The 21,769-nt window shown below is 39.2% G+C and overlaps 2 protein-coding genes across 3 annotated transcripts; both read right to left on the bottom strand.

The window, feature by feature from the left end:
• Positions 1 to 825: 825 nt before the first annotated feature.
• fam124b (family with sequence similarity 124B) lies at positions 826 to 6,194 on the bottom strand. 2 transcript variants are annotated; one of them, XM_079481301.1, is made up of 3 exons: positions 5,825 to 6,194; positions 3,444 to 4,225; positions 826 to 1,906 (listed from the first exon to the last, which is right to left on the bottom strand). In XM_079481301.1, the coding sequence occupies exons 2-3, from the start codon at positions 4,215 to 4,217 to the stop codon at positions 1,337 to 1,339; spliced, it is 1,344 nt and encodes a 447-aa protein (XP_079337427.1). In that variant the 5' UTR covers positions 4,218 to 4,225; positions 5,825 to 6,194; the 3' UTR covers positions 826 to 1,336. The 2 variants fall into 2 exon arrangements, with proteins under 2 accessions (XP_079337427.1, XP_079337426.1); XM_079481300.1 differs by having other exon boundaries at positions 5,736 to 5,911.
• Positions 6,195 to 7,051: 857 nt separating this feature from the next.
• Positions 7,052 to 19,408, bottom strand: cul3b (cullin 3b). The gene is made up of 16 exons (XM_079480776.1): positions 19,119 to 19,408; positions 17,274 to 17,471; positions 16,982 to 17,095; positions 16,728 to 16,888; positions 13,920 to 14,034; positions 13,375 to 13,603; positions 12,910 to 13,055; positions 12,616 to 12,792; positions 10,961 to 11,131; positions 10,759 to 10,866; positions 10,541 to 10,665; positions 10,346 to 10,442; positions 10,129 to 10,260; positions 9,821 to 10,007; positions 8,631 to 8,776; positions 7,052 to 8,311 (listed from the first exon to the last, which is right to left on the bottom strand). Exons 1-16 carry the CDS (start codon positions 19,179 to 19,181, stop codon positions 8,180 to 8,182), a joined length of 2,301 nt encoding a protein of 766 aa, XP_079336902.1. The 5' UTR covers positions 19,182 to 19,408; the 3' UTR covers positions 7,052 to 8,179.
• Positions 19,409 to 21,769: the final 2,361 nt, after the last annotated feature.

The raw sequence follows: 21,769 nt of genomic DNA, 5'->3' as shown, positions 1-21,769 counted from the left end.
TGGGATGGAGGAGGGATGCTGCGAAAATGTAGAGAGAATGAGGATAAGGCATCTTGTCTATTTGTTTGGGTTTTTCGCCCGAGCTAAAAGGAGATTGGATCTGCACATGCTCCTCCTGAACTTTGTTAATAAATGACCGAGTAAAAGATTAATACATTTGCTTATTTTAAAATACTCAATCTATATTCTCCATTTATGTTCAGCTAACAAAAAATATTTTACTCTGTTGTTCATTCGATAAACTTGACTATGTCATGACAACTAATGACTTAAACATCATTTTTTAAGTGGGGTGAACTTCAGTCTCTGTTTGTTGAGTTAACTCAAAAACAAGCGTGTTGACTTATTATTTTAAGTTGACTCAAATATTTTTTTACAGTGTAGGAGCAGGATTGATAAGATGGTCATTTAGGTCTGATGTGCAGCTCTCAGAACAGAAATCATTCTTCATTAAGTGTGGATGAGCTGTGCGAGTGGATGAATAATAAATACATGATGGATAGGGTCATGCTTTTACAACACAAAGTGCTCCACATTGGGTTTGCGCATAATAGTCCAATAAGTTCCACCCAATGAGGTATAGTTGTTAAAAAAGCAATATATAACATCTCACACATTGAGTTTTTCAGCATTTTTCAGAAAGTAATCCATATGTCAAGGGTTAATAAATGTCTTTTGAGGCCAAAATTATATATTTTTTTGAGAGAAAATTGTAAATATTTTGAGCTCATTTAGACATTTTGACACCACATAAATTGTGGGGTAATTTATGAGCATTTCCTTTAAAGTCCCAATGAAATAAAAAATGACATTGCGTATTTTTTTGTGAAATATTGCAGCGTTTATTGTCAATAGTTTATCGATGTGGGTCATTCTCTTTTAAAAAATTGTGCGCCCTCATAATCTTCTGATAAAACCTGAAAATAAACTTCCATACTGTAATGACCATCCATCTCAAATGACGTAGCTTGGAGGGCTTGGGCGGAGCATCCGTTAACCCCTCCTCTTCAACTGACTGAAATACAAATGCCACGCCCACTATTTTTCTAATTCAAAATTGTATTTCACTCGTAACCGCATCAAAACACGAAAGTAAAACAATCGCGACTTCAGGTTCACGCAGACTTTAATGAATATAAAAACCGGATGGGCACATCCATACTTGTGATACTTGTCTTTATCTGAACAATTCATTCTAACATACTCAATTGTGATCTATTTGCAGAATGCTATTTTAGGGCTGCCGACTCTTTGCCAAAGCATTATCAAATACCGTACAAGTTCCTTTCTACCCACTGAAATGGACCTATTTACCTTGTGAACTGAATGAGAACAGTCATATAAAGAACTCATCTACTTGCGCATGTTGACGCACACTATGATATGTCATCTCTGAAGTCTCTTGTGTGGTCAGAGTACATTGTGGCTCAGGCAGGCTGTATTTCAGGTCCCTGGCTAGAGTCTCCAAACCAGAAGCCCTTAATGTCCTTTCTGGCAGTGGGTTTTCAGCATAGCCCGTGTCTACATTTGTTTCCGGCTCTTCCGGCAAAGTAGAGGACACAGAGGTTTCTGGGGCCATTGTTGGCTCATACTGATAAACAGACAGGCCGGCCGGACTGCTGCGCTGGGAAGAATAACAGGAGCTTCCAGGAGGACTGCTGCAGGGGCTTTCTGAAGCACCGCATGCTGCTAATCTCAAACCACGAGGAGAATTATCCAGGGGCAGCTCCAGGCGAGAGCATGCGCCCACGGCACGCTCCTTCAGATGGGACGGTTTGCTCCCAGGAGTGGTTAATGGGGCCCTGGTTGATACACCGTTCCTCAGCAGTGGTCTGGACGGCAGGCTGGGACAGCTCAGAGGAAAAGCAGATGTGAGGAACCTCTGAGGTTGTGCAGGACCTTTAACCTAAAAGAAAAGGTCATACTGTCTCAATTTGACACTTGCATGTAAAGTTTAGTTTACTCTAAAAGAACATTCAACGCTAAATGGAAAAAGTATACCGTCTGCGAACCCTTTGATTGACCTGAAATGTGCATTTCGTTTTCATGAAAACTCATGAAACGAGGCCTCATCTTTACTTCGGTCGCACTGACTACACCTGTAACAAATAAACTGTTTTACCATTGTAAGTTCGCTAAAAATCTAAATTCTCTCATTAACTCAGTATAGGTCTTGTGTCAAAAGATTGAGTCATCATTCATAGTGGAGCCTCTGTTATTTCTACAAAAGCTATGGGAGTCGGGCATTTAGGAGATGAGTTTGGATCGCATAGAAGTAAAGAGCAAAATAGATCATCTGACACGAGGTAAGCTAAACCCCAATATAACAGCAAAAGTGAATAGCAGACTAGGTGGCTTTCCACCTCTGGCACAGTAGACAAGTAGTTTGCTACACCAGGATTATAATTTGGTGTCAACACACTTGTTTGCAAAAACCTGCATTCGGCTTAATGTCTATGTTACAGTGCCACTTAGCGGTCAAAAATATAAAATGCATAGTTCATCTAGACTGTTGCTTAGGGCTGTAAAATTTATCGAAAATTAATCGTAATGGTCAATTTTGGCCTTCATCAATTACAAAAACAAAATATTCGAGGTAAACGATTATTGTGACGCATTCCATATTGCATGGATCCTCTCTTGTAGTATAAATCCACTTTTTCTATTTCTTTACTTTTCAGCAGTGCTATTTCTTTACATACATTTTTCAGTGAAATTCAGAGTTTTAAAGCCAAGTTTGTTTTATTTTCTATTTTGTTTATAGTCTTAATGAGTAATCGTGTGACTCAGGATAATCAGGATCTCAATATTGGCCAAAATAATCGTGATTATGATTTTTGTCACGATCGAGCAGCCCTACTGTTGCTGTGTCCCAATTCGCCTACTTTGCACTTAAAGTATGTACTCTTTTTGTTATGGAAAAGCATATACATTTTAGCGTGTAGCAAAACAATATGCACGCACTAACAGGAAGCGGAAGTGGCCGTTGTTGCCTAGACAACATTGTGGCCATTAACTGTCACACACATCAAAATACAGCTCTCATTTCCTTTTAAGTATTTATTCACTCATTGTTTCCTTTGTAATGTTTACTCTATAGTTATATTTCTTAATTTCGTGACACATTATTTATTTAATTACTAAAGTTACTAAAGTCCGCCTAGTCGCGGTGAGTTGTGGGTAATATCAGCCGTACTACGATAACTACGATTTGGGACGTACTAATTCTATTTTCAAATAGTATGAGAATAGAGACGCCACATTTGTCAATTTCGTCAATTAGCAGCATTACATGTGTCACTAGAATTATGACATGTTTATTTTAGTCATTAACTTCGCGAAAAGTGCCAAACTGTTGCACAGTGAAACAAAAATATTATGAAATAAAAAATATTTCATTAGACACATTTACAAACTGATCCTTCAAATTCTGTGTGACTTACTTGAAAGAGGAGTTTATTGCCATCCAGGTCTTCAGTATGCCAGCGGGTGGCACTAATGGGCGAGCAGGGATTAGGCAGCAAGGGCACTAGTTGTCCGACCTCGCCTACCCTAAACTGCAGCACAGACGAACAGCAGGGCTCAACTCGAACCCCCGGCGAGAGCTGCTTGATGGCCAACTGCAGGCTAAACCCCTGCTCTGTAAACAACGTGAACCAGCAGAAACCTGTTTTCTGCTCCTCTGCCCTCCTCTGCAGTACCGTCTCGTACAGGCGCACAGTGTCCACGAAATTGTCACAGGTGCTGTGCAAAGTGACCCGCACCACCTCCTCTCCGTAATGCACGCTCCGCACTCCCCACACTGGCATCCCCACACCCAGGCTATAGAAGTCTCGACTAGGAAGGAGACATGGGCTCATGAGGGCACTGGAAGGGGATGGAATGGTGCTCACGTCACCCACTCCACAGCCCTCGGTATGATGGTACTGCCAGGGTGGACACTGCAGGAACTCCAGTACCCTGTGAATACGCTTTTCTCCGTAAGATTCGTGCAGAAAGAGGGTGACCGCGTGCGAGGGGTGGCCGGCCGCGGCGCACGGGTTAGCTCTGGCGTGGTCGCGAAGGGGACAAGCCCGTTCGGACACGTGGAAGAGGCGAAGACCGGGACAGACCCACTTGATCAGACGGTCAAGAGTGTTCTGGAGCATGAGCGAGTCACCCGGGTTGGTAAGTAAGTGCATGGTGACTGGAAGGGGCTCCTGATCTGGGACCGCCATGAGGTTAACTAAAAAAAAAAAAGAGCAGCAGAAGTGATGCAATGGCAGTGAGTAGTAAAAATCGTATAAGGACTTAAGATCTTTTAAAAATCGTATAAGTTCTTAAGATCTTGTATAAATCGTATAAGTTCTTAAGATCTTCTAAAAATCGTATAAGTTATTAAGATCTTTTAAAAATCGTATAAGTTCTTAAGATCTTGTATAAATCGTATAAGGACTTAAGATCTTTTAAAAATCGTATAAGTTATTAAGATCTTTTAAAAATCGTATAAGTTATTAAGATCTTTTAAAAATCGTATAAGTTCTTAAGATCTTGTATAAATCGTATAAGTTCTTAAGATCTTTTAAAAATCGTATAAGTTCTTAAGATCTTTTAAAAATCGTATAAGTTATTAAGATCTTTTAAAAATCGTATAAGTTATTAAGATCTTTTAAAAATCGTATAAGTTCTTAAGATCTTGTATAAATCGTATAAGTTCTTAAGATCTTTTAAAAATCGTATAAGTTATTAAGATCTTTTAAAAATCGTATAAGTTCTTAAGATCTTGTATAAATCGTATAAGGACTTAAGATCTTTTAAAAATCGTATAAGTTATTAAGATCTTATAAAAATCGTATAAGTTCTTAAGATCTTTTAAAAATCGTATAAGTTATTAAGATCTTGTATAAATCCTATAAGGTCTTAAGATCTTGTATAAATCGTATAAGTTCTTAAGATCTTTTAAAAATCGTATAAGTTATTAAGATCTTTTAAAAATCGTATAAGTTATTAAGATCTTTTAAAAATCGTATAAGTTCTTAAGATCTTGTATAAATCGTATAAGTTCTTAAGATCTTTTAAAAATCGTATAAGTTATTAAGATCTTTTAAAAATCGTATAAGTTCTTAAGATCTTGTATAAATCGTATAAGGACTTAAGATCTTTTAAAAATCGTATAAGTTATTAAGATCTTTTAAAAATCGTATAAGTTCTTAAGATCTTTTAAAAATCGTATAAGTTATTAAGATCTTGTATAAATCCTATAAGGTCTTAAGATCTTTTAAAAATCGTATAAGTTATTAAGATCTTTTAAAAATCGTATAAGTTATTAAGATCTTTTAAAAATCGTATAAGTTATTAAGATCTTTTAAAAATCGTATAAGTTCTAAAGATCTTTTAAAAATCGTATAAGTTCTAAAGATCTTTTAAAAATCTTATAAGTTATTAAGATCTTTTAAAAATCGTATAAGTTATTAAGATCTTTTAAAAATCGTATAAGTTCTTAAGATCTTGTATAAATCGTATAAGGTCTTAAGATCTTTTAAAAATCTTATCAGTTCTTAAGATCTTTTAAAAATCGTATAAGTTATTAAGATCTTGTATAAATCCTATAAGGTCTTAAGATCTTGTATAAATCCTATAAGGTCTTAAGATCTTTTATGTAACTTCTCACAATGCGTTCAGCGATCTCGGTTTCTAAGAGACGCAAACAAACCCAAATGAACGACCGATCGCTTTTCTCCGCTACAGAAACTCACCCCGCGGTCTCCGCCGTTTCATCCTTCATCCTTATCGACGGATCATAACGCGTGAAACGGGCTTTCAACACTGAAAAAGAAAAACTCACTGTGTGTATCGAAGTCTCTTTATGAAGTCACTTCAGTCGGCGTCTGTTTTCAACACCTCCTGAGGTAGACGAGACCAAGTCCCATCTACTTGAACAGAGGAGATACGGATATCGTTCAAATATCTCGCTAGGATCATATCGAAACTACACATTTCCTATTTCCTATTAACTATTAAATATGTCATCAACTGCAGCACGAAGTGTATTTCTCGCGCTCGAATAGCGATTAAACAGTTTGATGCGGCTACTGACGACAGAAGGCCACGCCCACGGGGAACCCTTCGTGTTTAACGGTAGACGATTGGCTCTCTTCACTGAAAGGCGGGACTTCCGCCGTACTGCGCGTCTGGTTATTACGGTCTTTGGTTTCTAGGCGCTTGGGTCAGTTTGCGATGACGTCACTCCAGCAGTTATGATTTACATTGATGGTCATCAGATGAAAGAGAGGAAAGGCTGTTTTACACCAAACATCAGTATAGGGGGATGCGTGGACTGGGTCTCTGCTTCAGTCGCTAAAATGACAACTACAATACAGGAGGCTGAATAGAAACAGATGGACATCATTACACGAGAAAAGATATTCACGAAACATCCCCTTAAAGGGATACTACACCCAAAATGAAAAGTCTGTCATCATTTAGTCGCCTTCCAGTTCGTCCAAATGTGTTTGTACTGATGAACACAGAAAGATATTTAGAAGAATGCATATGACCAGACAGATCTCGACTCCCATAGTAGAAAATGTTCAACAGAACCAAAAGAAAGATAAAGTTATTTTTCCTACTATGGGAGTCAAAATCTGTCTGGTCATAAGCATTCTTCTAATATCTTTCTCTGTGTTCATCAGAACAAACACATTTATACACATTTGCAACACCTCGAACGCGAGTAAATGATGACAGAAGTTTCATTGTTGGGTGATGAATCGCTTTTTCACCAAAGAACCCTCACATGATGCTACTAATGACTAATACAATCATGGTTCATTTGCTCGCAGAAACGACCAAAGTGTGCATTGCATAAAAAAAGAAAAGCGATATTTCTTTCATTAAAAACCGGTTCCTGAAACTTTGGTTGAATCCTATTCGACAATCATGCTTCTTGTGAATAATATTCTAAGAAAATAAAGTAATACCCAATAACAAGTGTCCAAACTGCTGACTATAATGTGAAAGTGTAAGTGCTGGTTATCATGCAGGTTCACATACTATAAGAATCAAGCTCAACAGATTTGAAAACAGAAATCTAATAAGCACTTATTTGAAGTACATAACTTTTAACCCGTACTTCTCAAAATCTACGGTTTGTCATTTGATTGTTTACATTAACGTATTTGCTAACAGTGATCAACATACTTTTACAGCATTTATAAATCTTTGCCACGTAGAAGTATCTGTGGTTCATTGTAATATTTTTCTTGAAATGTAGCACGTCAACACAGTACACTTCTTAAAATGACCCAGAGACGCTTTCTTCTGGAGACCAGAGCAAAACAGGCGGTCTGACCCAAAACGGCCAATCTGTTTATTATTTTTTTGCTTTCTTTTTCTACATTTAATGATGAAAACAAGGCCCTGTACAGTTCACTTCAGCATTGAGTACAATAAGTCATTTACAATTTATACACATTGAAATATGATGCTTCAGAAGTTCTTTCTAAATGCTGAAACACACAACCCCCCTAAATCCTGTTTGAACTACATTTGAGGAGCTTTAAAGAAAGCTTTTAGTCAACCTCTACAATTGGCCAGGTCAGACATGGACGAAAAAAGTATAAAAAAACGAACAAAAAACACCTTGAACCATCTTTTCACTTTTCATATACTGTGTGCAAGTCCATCTGTGTTGAGTAAAAGCATGCTCCAAATCAAACGCCAGCGGCTGGAAGTGTCTGACCACCTGTATGAGCAACAAGGTGCTACAGACATTAACACATATACACAGACATAAAAACAAGTGTGTGAAGGTATTTCATATCGATATGAATATTCTTTAGCATCCATCAAATGTTGGCTAATCCTCTCTTCTGTATTCCTTTGAATTCACAGTTTTGGGATTCTTGGTGTGAGTGCAAGCACACGATAACTCAATTCTCTTATAGAGACGGAGACTTTCTGCGAAAGCCTACAGTTGAACCAGATACAGTGAATGGCCTTGTGTGAATTGCTATGAACAATTCAACATACATCTAATACAATCCTATTTTCCCCCAGTACAAATAAAAGAAAAAAGGAAACGAACAAACGGAAAAAAAACAAAAAGCTCGAGAAATAAAATAATGTCCCAGGTCAATATGTGGCAAAGTCCAAAAACGTTCACTCGCTCTTTCATGCCAGATTTCACGCCGCTCTTTGTTCATGCTACATATGTGTACACTTTGCGATCCTCTGGTGTTCTTGCCAAATATTCTCTCTCGATAAGTCCTTCAATACGCTTTTTGATAACAACAGGACTTGGGAGAAACCGTGCCTTTAGTTGCTGGGTGACCTGGAAATAAAAACAGGACATGTAAACTGAATGTCTACATAAAATGCAAGCCCCATATAAAACCCATTTGAATTCTTATAAAAAGATTTATATAAATGTATTGTGCTATAGAGAACAATAGATCATCTGTAACACATTTCTGTTGCTCAGTACACACACACACACAATCGGGCTACTCAACCTGTTAAAATCTTTATCACAGTGTTCTTTTAAAAGCTAATACATTTCGTTGCACTGTACTTGTATGTGTGTCATGACAATAAATTGAATCCAAATCCAAAAGCTATGTGCCATTGCAAGACAAAAGTGATCTCCGTACCTCTGCTACTAGAACATTGTGCTGCATCCTTTTTCTGGACTTCATGATGCGAACGATGGCTGCCTCAATCTCATGTTTCCTGTCATCGTCCACCTTCTGTCGTGTCTCCTTCCTCTCAGGATCTGACTCTCCCTGTTTAGCAGCAACTGTAGGAGCAGAACACAGGCAGTTGAGTGCCCCTCCGGTTTTGATATAGGTTTGCATGACACGCATATTTTGCATTCCCGCATCCCAGAAACGTGACCTCCGGAGGACGCAGACAAAATCCTGTCCCCGGGAATACTGCTCACTTTACTGTGAAATTCATAAATGTAAAGTGAAGGTAACCTACGGGTTCCGTGATGGCTCACAATTTCTAAATCTTTACAACCAGGGTTATTCCTGCTGACCCGTCTTTCGCCAAATGATGTTTGTCTTCACAAAAAATACTGCCAGTATTATGTCAACATAATGGCGCAAAGGAGACGCTGTTTCGCTATCAGCACCAATGAGGCGCTGAAGAGTTGCAGTACAAGGGTTAATAGGAAGTGTACTAGCTGTCTTTCACAGCTATTCGGGTGAATATTGTCTGTTTGCATTCAATTACCTTCAATTTCTTATAAGGTTTCATAAATGAATGTGGCGTACATCATTGTATCATGTTTTCAGCTGTGCAGTTTGAACTCTGAATCAGCCTTATACTGTATGCGTCGAGTTTGCCAGTATGAACGCACATTGCGATCAGAACGACTGCTTTGAACAGATTCGTTTAAACTGTTGTACTTTTCAGTCACTAGCGATTATTAAAAAATTAGCGATTCAATCATAGCTCGGTAACCTACAAGAGAACGCAGGATGTGAAGGAGCTTTGCAAATTTAGTAAGACTGGTTAATTGAGTTGGCTGAAAGGTTAGTTGAAAAGCTTTATTTGATTTAAAACATTTCTGTTTGGTTAAATAACGTAATAATTCAGTAATTTCATCTTTTTTTATGTTTTAATATGTAAAGTGTTGGTTAGGCCATGTAAAGGTACGGTGGGCCTACAAGTGCGTGTGTGTACAAGATAAGCATGGCACCGCCTCGTTCTCATTTTGAGCCATCAAAAACCCTGACAACTCAAGGCTCGGGACATACAGAAGTGATGCCTTACCTTGGCCAGCTATTTAAATGTCGGTCCTATTTAGATACCACATTAAAAGAGATGGCTTTACCTGTTTGAATCTTGACTCTGTGCAGTCTGGAGGTGAACTGATCATTGACAGTGAACACATGGCTATTCTCAATCTCTTTCGATTTAGGCTCTTTCGTGAGGACTCGCTGTGTTGGCTTTCCACAGGCCAGAGACTGTAGCGCCCGCACAAGCTCTCTTTCTGGGATATCTGTCTCCTGCTGAATTTCCTGAGAAAGAGAGAGAATGGATTCAATAGGGTTAACTTACATCACGCAGCTTTAACAACAATCTACATACGGTATAAACAGGACAATGTTAGGTTTAATGACACAAATATAAGTACTGTACATCAAATGTGGATTTCTCTCTGTTGTTGAAGAGCATGAGGATTGTCATCTGGAATGTGGAAACCTGCAGAATGTGCTTCCTTGCATTTGAGCCCGTTACCTGAGCTCCACCCACCATATCTGACCCATCCTCCTGTAGAGAAAAGAAACCAGGATGAGAGTAAGTGTCTAGTTTTATCATCATTTTATTTATTACAGCTTGTAATAGGTGTATAAACCTTTTTGACTGGCCCATAAAATGTGGCATTGAGGTCTGCAGAGCCCATGTGATGCTGTAATGTGAGCTGCCTGCCGCTGTGTTTGGCCAAATAAAACCTGCATAGAAAAGAGCCGACAGAACAGTTAACAAACACCCATGATAAAAAAAAACACGCCAACTAAAATAAATTCTACAAAACATAACGCATAAACACCTTCTAAAGACCTCAAACGCATGTCTCGGCGAAGGAGGGATGTTACATTTGGGAGTTGCCGACTGCGTGGGCCAGTATCCTGTTGTTAGGACCCTCACTATGAGGTCAACACCACCTAAAGACACCTTTTAAAAAAAGTACAAAGATGACAAATCGCTTAGTGTCAGACCAGGCTGTAATGCCACAGAGAGCATGTTATTTCAACCAGTTTCTTTTACCCCTGTTGTTGAAAGGTGTTGGCGAAACTCGTCCATGGTTGTGTTGGATATGCTCATGTCCCTAAACATTCCTTCCAGTTTAGATGTGAACTGACAGCCACATTCTGTCTGTGGAAAGAGAAAGACAAACACGTTAGCTGGAAACGAATGGCATCGTGAGCGCACCGACTCCCCCTTCATTGTGTACAGAAGTTGTTCCTGCCTTTAGCTTTGAGATCATGTTTTTCTCCGAGTCGTCAGAGACGCTCTTGTTGGTGAGAAGTCTTCGGGCGAGGTGCTGCTTGTAGTAGCGCTCAAACACGTCTTTCTCTTGCATAAACCTGAACAGAACCATGGCCTTATCCAAGATGGACTCCACCTCCTGTTCCGTCAGCTTTAATAAAACAAGAAAAAAGGATACGCTAGAATTCAAGATACAATGTTTATTATTATTTCGTTTAGTTCCGTGTGACCCCCGTTTCTCAAACTGTTAATAGTATCATATTTTATATTTATCCTTATGACATATCATAGGAGAGATTTATCTTCATTTTTAGTTTTTGTTTGCCGTCACCCCATAGGCCACATTTACACATTCATATGTCAACTACCCATACTCCCAACTTCTATTGTAAACAGAAAAAAACAAAGCAATTCTTTAAAAATGTCCCTTTTGGTTCAGAAATATAATCAAGTGAACTAACCCTGTCAAAATGTCCTTTCATATATGGAACTTGTAATAATGTACAGAAAATGTTACATCCTTGAATAAATGGGCTAAGAACTAAACAAGTTCCTAATAGGGATGTAGAAATATCATAATCTCACAGTACGATAACACCTCGGTATAAAGTCCACAGTAGGATATTTATTGCAATTTTTGAAATGACAAATTATGACTTGAAAACGTGTCATAAGCATCCTCTTTTCTTCATCCTCTCAACATAACTGTTGCTTAGAGTTATGAGTTTTAGTACGAGACGGGTCAAATTTCCTAAACATCCCTTCATGTTCAAACAATCATTGCACCAGATGGACCTTGACAAAGGTAACATCTATAATTTTTTCGATCTTTCTCTATGTTAGGGCCGGAAAACACCTTTGGAAAAAACATAGTTTCATACAGTCATGTGACCACGATAATATTGACACAATTTTGCTATTGCGATAACATGATACCGATCGTATTGTAACATCCCGTGTCCCTAATGTCTCCTGAGATTTTTCAAACCCCAGGGCTCTAGACTGCAACTATAATGGTCACAAATGCGATCATTTCTTATAACGTGCGAGGTAAAATTTAAGAGATAAATTTAACAATATGATGCACCTATTGTATTATTACTCCTTTATAACATATCGCTTATTGCTCCCCGAACTCTTGGTAATTCTTTTTCGATAAAAGCATCTGCTAAATGACTAAATGTAAATGTAAGGAAACATAAAACTAATTTTTGCCTATTTAAGATTTACTGTGATTTATGAATGGTGAATGACGCACTTGTGATAACTGCAGGAAAGAGCGAGCAGACAGCATAAAAACATCGCGGGACAGACTGCTTTTAAAACAAAGCTCAAATATAAAGCGGTCTATAGCCAGCTATTTTAAAAAACAGAGTGACAAATGAACAGAAGGATTCATCAGAGGTTATGATGCAAGGTCATTTTGATTATTAAAAAAAAAAGTGGGTGCGACAAACTGAGAAAGTGAGTCGCACCAGTGAGAAAATGAGTCTAGAGCCCTGGACCCCTACGCCTCAAAATACCTCTCAGAGCAGCGAGGTTCATAAAGGCTCGGTGCAAGATTAGCATTTTGTTCGTTATTTATGTGACAATAGCCAATGTCCAGTAAATGAAGGAATGCAGATAGTGACTTACTCCTTTAACTCCTTTCTTTAGCTTGTCATCTATAAATAGTGAGAGATACTCGGGCGAACGAGAGTTCAGGTTCAGAAAATACTCAAAGTCCCCTGCAATAGTCTGCTTGAACAGGCGGTCGTTGTTAAAGGATTCTTGAAGGAAGCGATCGAACCTTGACTTGAGATCCAGGAGACCCTAAAACAAGGAAAGTAGATGAAGTATAAAAGATAGAAAAGGTTTTGATGGCTTTCAAGGTCTTTCCCCATCTGATGTATTCTCTCTAAGAGGGTGTCATTTAAACAATGCTGGTACCTGGATGTAATCGACTGGGTTCTTCCCCTCTCCTTCCTCGGACACCAAAGCTTTTCCCTGCTCTCGTAGATAAGAGCTCATACATTCGCACATTGTCTTCAGGCCGTTTGGCACCCTACTGAACAATTTGTACATGCAGGCCAGATCTGGGTGCACAAACACACACACACAAGAGCATTAACTACGTCATATAAGCTTTACAAAATGCACTTTAAATGAGAACAGATCAAATGAAGAGAGGAGACCTGGATGGAAAATCAGTCGGGGTAAGAAGTGCATCTCTGGTTTGAGAAGTTGCGGTTTGAGAAGTTTTTGGCCACAACTGGCTACGACCTACCTGACTTTATTTATTATAGCTTAAGTTATCCCAACTGAGGTTACTTACTAACTAAGCTACAATGCAGTACCAACGACGTTTAACGATTTTAATAACCTAGGAGGTTGTCATGAATCTGAATAGTGCACCTTCTGTCTTTCCATTCTTGAGCATGTGCACCAGGCCAGAGTTTTCCATCTCTACGATGGTCTTCATGTGCTTAGAGATGAGCTCTCTTTCCACCACCTTCACAATCGGCTCCTCTGTGGATTTATCCAGGCAGTGTATCACTCGTTCAATCTCCTCATTTATCCGCGCCTCCACTTTTTTTATGTACACACTCGCACTGTTCTCTGCTAAAAACGTCTGACTCTCCATCTGATCATGAGAAACAAACAAGACAACAAATGACATCAAGTCCAAGAACTCATGAAGAATTACACATACACATATAGCAACAGATCACCCCTATAATCAAGGTGAAAATAAAGGTCATTGTTTAGTCACTCTCATGTGGGTTTAAGCCGAACTGACAAAGTGACTATCATGAGCACAAAAGATGAATTTCAGTAAATCTCATTTTGGGTGCCTTTTCCTTTTAATTCACTTTCAGAAATATACGCTGTGTAACAGTTTGATTATTCAAAATAATAAAATGTTTACTATAGACATTTTGAAATGTAGCTTTACAAACCTGGAAGAACTCGGCAGACATTTCTAAGAATGGGGCCTCAAAGTCCTCTTCATAAACCGAACGCCCTTCCAAGCCCAAAATCATCAACATCTGACAAGCGTTACGGATGGCTCCCCTATATCAAGGTAAAGACTTTTACAATTCTTACTCTGGAAGCTGAAGACTTTACAAAATACTAATTATTAGTCAATAATCAATTTCAGTTCAGTGTTGGGTAAGTTACTCTGAAAAAATCATTAATTACTAGTTACATATAAAATAGTGCAATTAGATTACTGTACACAATGACTCTCTCCCAAAAGTATTTAATTACTTAATACTAATTACTTTCTTTATCCTACATCGACCTTGATTAGAATCGACTCAAAGATAGACATAAAACGGCTAAATAAATAACTGACCAAAGTATACAAATGTCAGAAAGTTACATTAAAGTATACATTAAGCATATATTTTAAAGTCAGACTTATAATTTTGATGTCGTTTCCAATTTTGAATATATTACACAGCATTTAGTTCAATTACATCAGAAGTAACTGTAATTACATTACAGAAAAATAAGAGTAATCCCTTAGTTTACTTTACTTTAAGGGGAAAGTAATGAAATCACAGTAACTAATTACTTATTAACTAGTGACACCCAACACTGTTTCAGTATCATGTAAGTACAGTACACTTGCTTCTTCAGTTTTGATCACAGATTTCCTATCAGACTGAGGTTTAGGCATTTGTGATGGCAACTCCAAAAACGTAGCTTTGCATTGCACCGAAAACATTTGCCCACATTTTTCACTGTCCACTAGACGCATCATTTGCAAACTGTATCTCTCTACAGTACGGCTTTGGAGCAGTGCACAAATGAATATGTGCCACTTTTCTATGGGGGGCCAGTGCGAGCCAGGGCTTTCATCATGCCCGGCTGAGCCACGACAGCAAAACAAGACGAAGGATGCTCAGCTGTGTTTATGTAAAAAGAAGCGCACAATTTGTACTCCCTCTTTTTATTGTCAAGCTAATGCTGTTCTCTCATTTTCAACTTTCTCCTTGTACATGTTAATAATTGTAAAAAGATATCCGCATACATTACACAGAGTTTCAACAACATTTGTCCACAGCCCAGATGTTTTAAAAGTTATATTTTAGGAACTTTTTATTCCTTTAATGTGACAGTACAGTAGAGAGCAGAAAGGAAATCTTTGGGTGGAAATAGGGAAGCAGGATCTGCAAAAGACCGTCGAGATGGGAATCGAACTTGGGTTACGGTGAGCACAAGCTGCAATTCTCTTACTGCAGTAATCATTAGAGTTGAGCCGGATACTCGGCTGAAACGAGTATCCGGTACGGATAAAGCATATTTGCCGAGTACAAGTATTATACGAGTAATACGAGTCAATATCTGTGCTCGGATGGAATAAAAATCCTCATTGGGTAGCTGACTGTGTCTGCGTTCTGTGATAGGCTAGTCACAGCGCCCCTCCCTTACACATACAGATTTGCTCACTCACTCACACAGAGAACAGCTCTCTTTCTCTCTCTGTCTCTCCCTCAGTCACTCAGGTTCGCGGGTCTTTTCCGTTAACGTTTAGGGTTTCTTCAGCTTCAGGTTTGTTTTTTATTTCGTTTTTTTTTGCAGTACTTATTAACCAGTAGAGTTCTGGTAAACGTGGGGTTTGTTCAGACGTGGTGCTTGGTAGAACGCGACTAGCGTTGCGTCTCTGCCTGTCTGAGATTTTTTTTTCTTTTTTTAACCGTCTGCTGACTCTAACCAGTTTTTTGACTTCACGTATAAAACTATAATATTTCAAATTAATTAGCTACACACACTCTCTCTCTCCCTCCCTCCGCTGGTCATCTAATTTTTATTAACGTCTGCTAGCAATTGCATGATTAAAAATAACATACTGGTTAAAGCCCCGCCCCTTTCAAGACAACCCGACCACTTCCGGGTTAAACCCCGCCCACTTCCAGGTTAGGCCCCGCCCAGTCCGAGTACAGATACGGATACAGATAATTCATATGGTTAACAGATACAGATACAGATACAGATAATGCTGTACTCGCTCATCCCTAGTAATCATCATGAATGAGGACAAAGTTAAAAATGTTGAATGGAAAAATAAAGAACAGGAAGAGCTTTATAATAAAAACTGAGATTATAAGTACGAGTGTGGGGAAATAAAGTGTGCACAGGCTCTTTTGACACTTCAAATGGTAACATTCCCTGTTGTGCAAATGTGATTTACTCTGGCCTTTCCCATATAAATACACATTACGATGTCTCTGATGCCAGTGGGATTTCATCCCCTACCGGAGCGGTTCTCAATCCTGGTCCACTTCATATTGCATAAGTTTCTCTTATCAGCCTTCAGAGGTGGTTCAATACGACCGTAAGTGCCCTGCGAAGTGGACATCACTGGATATTCTGCCATGATTCCAGTTCGTAAGGTGCGTATATATGTTCCATTCAGAGGGAATTAAAGCGCACAAGACTTCTGCTCAAATATCATGATTGCGGTTAAATAACCCTGCACATTTCAGGAGTAAGTGTTGTCTGTGTGTGACGGCATTGCAGTCAGTCCTGTAGCGCCAATCCGTGTTCTTAAGTAAAGAAAACTTCTGTGTGCAGGGAGTAGTGAACACAGTGTAGGGACCATGTCAATTGGAACGCAGTTCATTCATTCATTTAAACGAGCGAGAGATGCTAATATGCAGAGCTGGGGGGTTGGGGGGCTAGGACCAGGATTGAGAACCGCTGCCCTACGGCATTGCGAATATGTGTGTGCTTAAAGACTCCAACAAGACACCCACCTGTCCACTACCTCGCCTTTCCTCTCACGGGCGATCATGTCTAGTAGAGTCTGTCTAAGATGGTCCCGGATGCAACCGTAACGAACCACCTGGTCTCTAAAGATGATGAGACCCAGGTTATAGACGTTCTCTACATTATTCTGCTGTACATACACCCGATCCTAAGGAAAGAGGGGTAGGAAAAGAGAGAGGAGCTGACACACAAGAACCATCCACAAAACACCAAGACAAGCCAACACTTGACAAGCACCCACCATGTACATCAAGATGTCTCTGATCATCACCATAGCAGTCTGGTGGTCATTCCAGGCTTGATTCAGTGTTTGCAAAAAGTTGTTATTCAGGGAGTTCAGTACATCCTCTCGTACCTTTGAGAGGATGACAAAAGTCAGCAAAAGCCTGCGAAAACCTAACTTCCAGCTATATCACATCATAACCAGCAGAAGAGCATTGTACACCTGCAGCAAGGGTCACGCACCCTTGACCCATTCCAGGTATTGGAACATGAACTCTTATTTATCTTTTTCATCTTCAGTAAGCTCTTACTTTGTTGATGAGATGTTCAGTAACCACTTCCCGCAGTCCCGTGTAGAGCTTCTCTCCGTGTTTGTGCAGTACCATGGTGTAGGCATTTCTGTAGAGCTCCTCGAAGCTAAGCCCACTGTTGTTCTTCCTCTGAATCTCCTGGATGGCATTCTTCAAGAGATCCCAGATGTTGTTGACATATTTTTCATCCATGGTCATCTGTGAGAGAAAGAAAACAATTCAGGTGACAAATGTGTTCCATAAAAACACCACATTATATTTAAGACAGCACACTTTTCGACCCCGACATCTCGCAGAAAATCGGTAAGGCTTATAAAGCAAGTTATACACCTCAAAAGTACTTCGCTACCGAGACTCCAACGCTACCGAGACATGGCAAAAGTTAAAGCGCTGAACGTCACCCGTGGTTACTCGTCTGTGTGAAACTGATCTCACTCGGGTTCACTGTATTATACATACTGCTATTTCTTGCAATTAGCACTACTTGTAACTTTCCTGTTATTTACTGTGTAAAATACTCAATAACAGTCTGCAATATTAAAGGGGTCCTATGACGCGGCAAAACGAAAATTATTGTTTGTTTTAGAAGTAATGCAATGTGTAAGGTTCAAAAACGCTGTATTTTCCACATACCGTGCATGTTTGTATCTCCTCTTTGCTCCGCCTCTCTGAAACGCCCTGATTTTGATTAACAAAGCTTATCGATCTGAACAGCGAGGTGTGCTGTGATTGGCCAGTTAACCGGTGCGTAGTGATTGGATGAATACTGCAACAAGTGGCGTAATTGTAAACGACTGTTACCATATTTGGAACATCAGGTTCCTCTTCAACTGTACTGACAGGTGTGTTTACATTTGGGCGGTCTTAGTCAAATCATACCGCGAACTGACGTAGATTTGTGGGGGTGTGGCTACACGAGGCGTTTCAGGCAGGTCTGGGTGAGCATTTGCTTCTAGATAAAATACATCTTTTGTTCCGACACTTACATTTTTGCAATTTTACATGTCTAATACACGCATGGGCAACTTACAACACGCCAAAGACACAGAAAAACACGTATTCACGCCGTATGACCCCTTTAAGACTATGAATGAAAGTAAAAAGCATTTCAGAATGATTTCTAGCGATTTCCTGTCACAAAGTGCCGCAGATGCAAAGGACATGTATATCGGTATCACGGTCCACACCAAGAAACTGCATTTTAGAATTCGCCCCAAATAAGCTTTGGCCAACAAAGTGAGAATATCCCAAAGTCACAAGTTAGCTTCTCTTACAACTTTACATCGTGTGTCAACGTGTTATTAACTATATTCCCACTAACCCCCATTTAACTTATTAAAATGCACAAAAGAGTGTGACGTGACGTCACATACAAAGCCGCCGTGGCCATGCGTGACGTAAAACATGTAAACGGAACGTGCGAAGACGTAAAAAGTGACGAGAAACGATCAAACTTCCACAACAAATAATTTCGACTGAGGTCATTTGACTGCACAGAAAAACACGAATAATTATCGCCGATGACACGTTTGACTGTAATTACACAGAACCGCAATGATAAAAGTGCGTCATTACGCATTTCTCTGCTGCTTTAAACGGGTTGGGCAGCTCACGTTAACAGGCGCAAGTAAATGGTTGGAAACTACAAAAGCGACGCAAGCATTAGGAAGCCTGGCACTACCCCGTCATATGAACTCGAGGTTCCTCTCGTTTAATTTCGCGACATTAGTCAGCGAACACAAAACACGTAGACATATTTGTTCACACGGGCCTGTCGTTTTGAATCCCCGGTGATCAAGTGAAGGACTCGCCGGCACCGAGCGTATGTCCGCCGATCATACTCACAGGAAAGGCTCGTATCCTCATCTTGGTGTCTTTCTTCGTACCTCCTTTGCTGAGATTAGACATGTCTGTCTTATTCCCCGCCGCTGTCTCCTTTCACGTGAAAATCGTCTCCGAGGGAAGACGGGGAACATACACCGAGGCACCGCTAAGCCTCCACTCGACCGTAATGTGTTTCGCTCTTCGGTTTGTTGACAAGCCGCTCGGCGCTCTGCACTTCTCAGGTTCCTCTCAGAGATGGCGGACGGGCAAATCTCGCGACCTCTCGATGCTGAGGTAAATCTCGCGGGATCAGGAATCATACATGATATGATTATATTAACGCGTCATTGAATATAAAAGTGTAGCTTTATTTGATAACGTCACATTTAAATTATAATTCAATGTATTGACGATCAAGTTGAATATTTGTATTGGTATTCAATATTTCCCTAAACTTACTTTAGGGGGCGCTCTGGACATACAGGTATATCTGTAACGCCTGTACACGTATTGTGCACAATCGCTTGATTAATTCATAGACTAACAGAAATATGCCTTATTTATATGAACATTTATCTGTTTATTAATATTTATCTGTAGAAATTTACACAGTAAAAATGTGGGTTTACATTTAGTCATTTGGCAGACGCTTTTATCCAAAGAGTTCATGGAGCAATTAGCGACAATCGTACAATAGGTGCTAATACAAAGTTACTAGTTTCAACAAAAGCCAGAACAATACATGTTGAGAGGAGAGAGTTAGTGTAAGTTTTTTCTCTCATTCGTCTGTCAAGTGTTCACAGAAGAGGTTTTAAGTAGTTTTTGAAGGTTGTGAGAGATGTGGTTGACCGGACCGAGTTAGGAAGAATGTTCTGATGGAGAATGAGCGGGAAAGCGATTTAATTGGCGAGGTTATTATACCCCACGGTTGGGTCAAATATGGACAAACCCAACGGTTGGGTTAAATTAACCTAGAATATGGTTATATTTGACCCAGGGTTGGGGTTTGTCCATTTTTGACCCAATGGTGGGTTTAGAGTGTTCTATTATTCACTTAGCAGACACTTTATTTAATGAGAGAGCATATTTGAGTAGATTCTTATTGCAGTAAACATCACTTTCAGTAGCTTTTTCAATCTAAGTTTATGGATGACGATGATTAAGACGCTTTTATAACATGGTTTGTTTGAAAACTCTATTCTGATTGGCTGGAAGGTGTGCATTAAACCGTTTAATGCACAGGCAGTTCCATTGAGTTTGATGAAAATGTGAAATTAACAGTTGAAAATAACTATCATTTGTCTGATAAAAAATGACACTGTAAACATCAATAACAGCTTTAACTTGGCACATGACCATGGTATAAGCGAATAATCCAGGACTAGCCATGCATAAAGGATTTTAATGCACAACGTGGAGGCAAAGAATCACCCGATGCCAAGCGGCTGTTTTTTAAACTCTTACTGTCCAGTGATAGTTTATGAATAAAGTTGTTTATACCGGATAACATATATGGACTTTTGCTCAGATTTTGCCCAGATTTTCAGTCTGGACTTGTTGCAGAAAGTCAGAGACAGTCTACGGCTTTGATCAGTTTGTGTGTTTCTATCTGAAACTTTCAAAAAGTCTGCAAGTTTATGATGTCTAGTTAGTAAAATATCTGTTCAGATTATATAAAAGTCTTGTAGTGTATTCCAGCCATTAGCTGGTTACATGGTTCCGATAATTTGTAATTACATACTATAAAAACGAAGAACATTAGCCTACTTCTACAGCATCTCTATGTTACTAATTTACTACACAAAATTTACTCATTAACTCAAATTAGTGGACAATAAATTGACAAGAAAACATGTGACATGTTGTAACATACTGTTCGGTATTATATTTACATAAGTATACCTTGACACACACTCTAAGCGGTAGACCAATCACAAAAGACTGGCTCAGCTTGACCAATCAAAGCGTTTCCGAAGGAGGGACTTCAAAGAACTCAACAGCCTGTTGTCTGATGCTGCCTTCACGTGCTCTTGGAATTATCGGAAGTATCAGTCGCACATGAACGCCTCTGAGTTCGCTTTTCCCACTGGGAAGTTCCCGAAATGGGCGGACCTTAAACCTTAAACATGGCGGATTGGAGCAGGATTTCTGCTAGGACAGATGCTTTATTTGTTTTTTTTCGGAACAGCTCCACTGCCTTGTCTTGTCCTTTAATAAGTACATATATGATTAATCATTTGAAGCATATTGTATGTTTCATAAAGCAGTGAAAACAACATGTATTTCCCCATATTCAAGAATAGTCAGCAAGCAAGCAATCGAACTATACAGTAAGGTTGAAAGTCTATAACATTTTCAAAGACACGCGCAAGCATGAGTCTGACATTCTCCATTATTTCCGACAGGAACACAACAAGCTTGGAATCATGACTTTAGAAGTGGAAATGATCAAATTTCCCAGAGCATGCGTGATGGCGGCATACAAATTGAGATGACTGTGTGAAACACAGGTAAATTGGTAATATATAAAGCATTTTGTGTTTAACACATCATAGACATAATACAGAGTTTAATTTGTAAAGAAATGCAAAAGAAATTGTGACAGCTTTATGAAAAGACAATCTTTTACTGGGAACTATTATGGTTCTGTGATTGTTTATTAAATTTCTATT

Source organism: Barbatula barbatula (genome assembly GCF_947034865.1).
Source record: "Barbatula barbatula genome assembly, chromosome: 19".
Lineage (NCBI taxonomy): Eukaryota > Metazoa > Chordata > Actinopteri > Cypriniformes > Nemacheilidae > Barbatula > Barbatula barbatula.
The sequence above is the reverse complement of the archived record's forward strand: the minus strand, read 5'-3'. Positions and strand labels throughout refer to the sequence as shown.

Coding starts and splice junctions, on each gene's coding strand:
- fam124b (XM_079481300.1), bottom strand. CDS start 5,757: ATGAAACGGCGGAGACCGCGGG. Junction 4,226..5,735: donor GAAACGGCGGAGACCGCGGG/GTGAGTTTCTGT, acceptor TTTTTTTTTTAG/TTAACCTCATGGCGGTCCCA. Junction 1,907..3,443: donor GCAATAAACTCCTCTTTCAA/GTAAGTCACACA, acceptor CTTTTCTTTTAG/GTTAAAGGTCCTGCACAACC.
- cul3b (XM_079480776.1), bottom strand. CDS start 19,181: ATGTCTAATCTCAGCAAAGGAGGTACGAAGAAAGACACCAAGATGAGG. Junction 8,777..9,820: donor CAGAGTCAAGATTCAAACAG/GTAAAGCCATCT, acceptor CTGCTCCTACAG/TTGCTGCTAAACAGGGAGAG. Junction 8,312..8,630: donor ACAATGTTCTAGTAGCAGAG/GTACGGAGATCA, acceptor TTTTATTTCCAG/GTCACCCAGCAACTAAAGGC.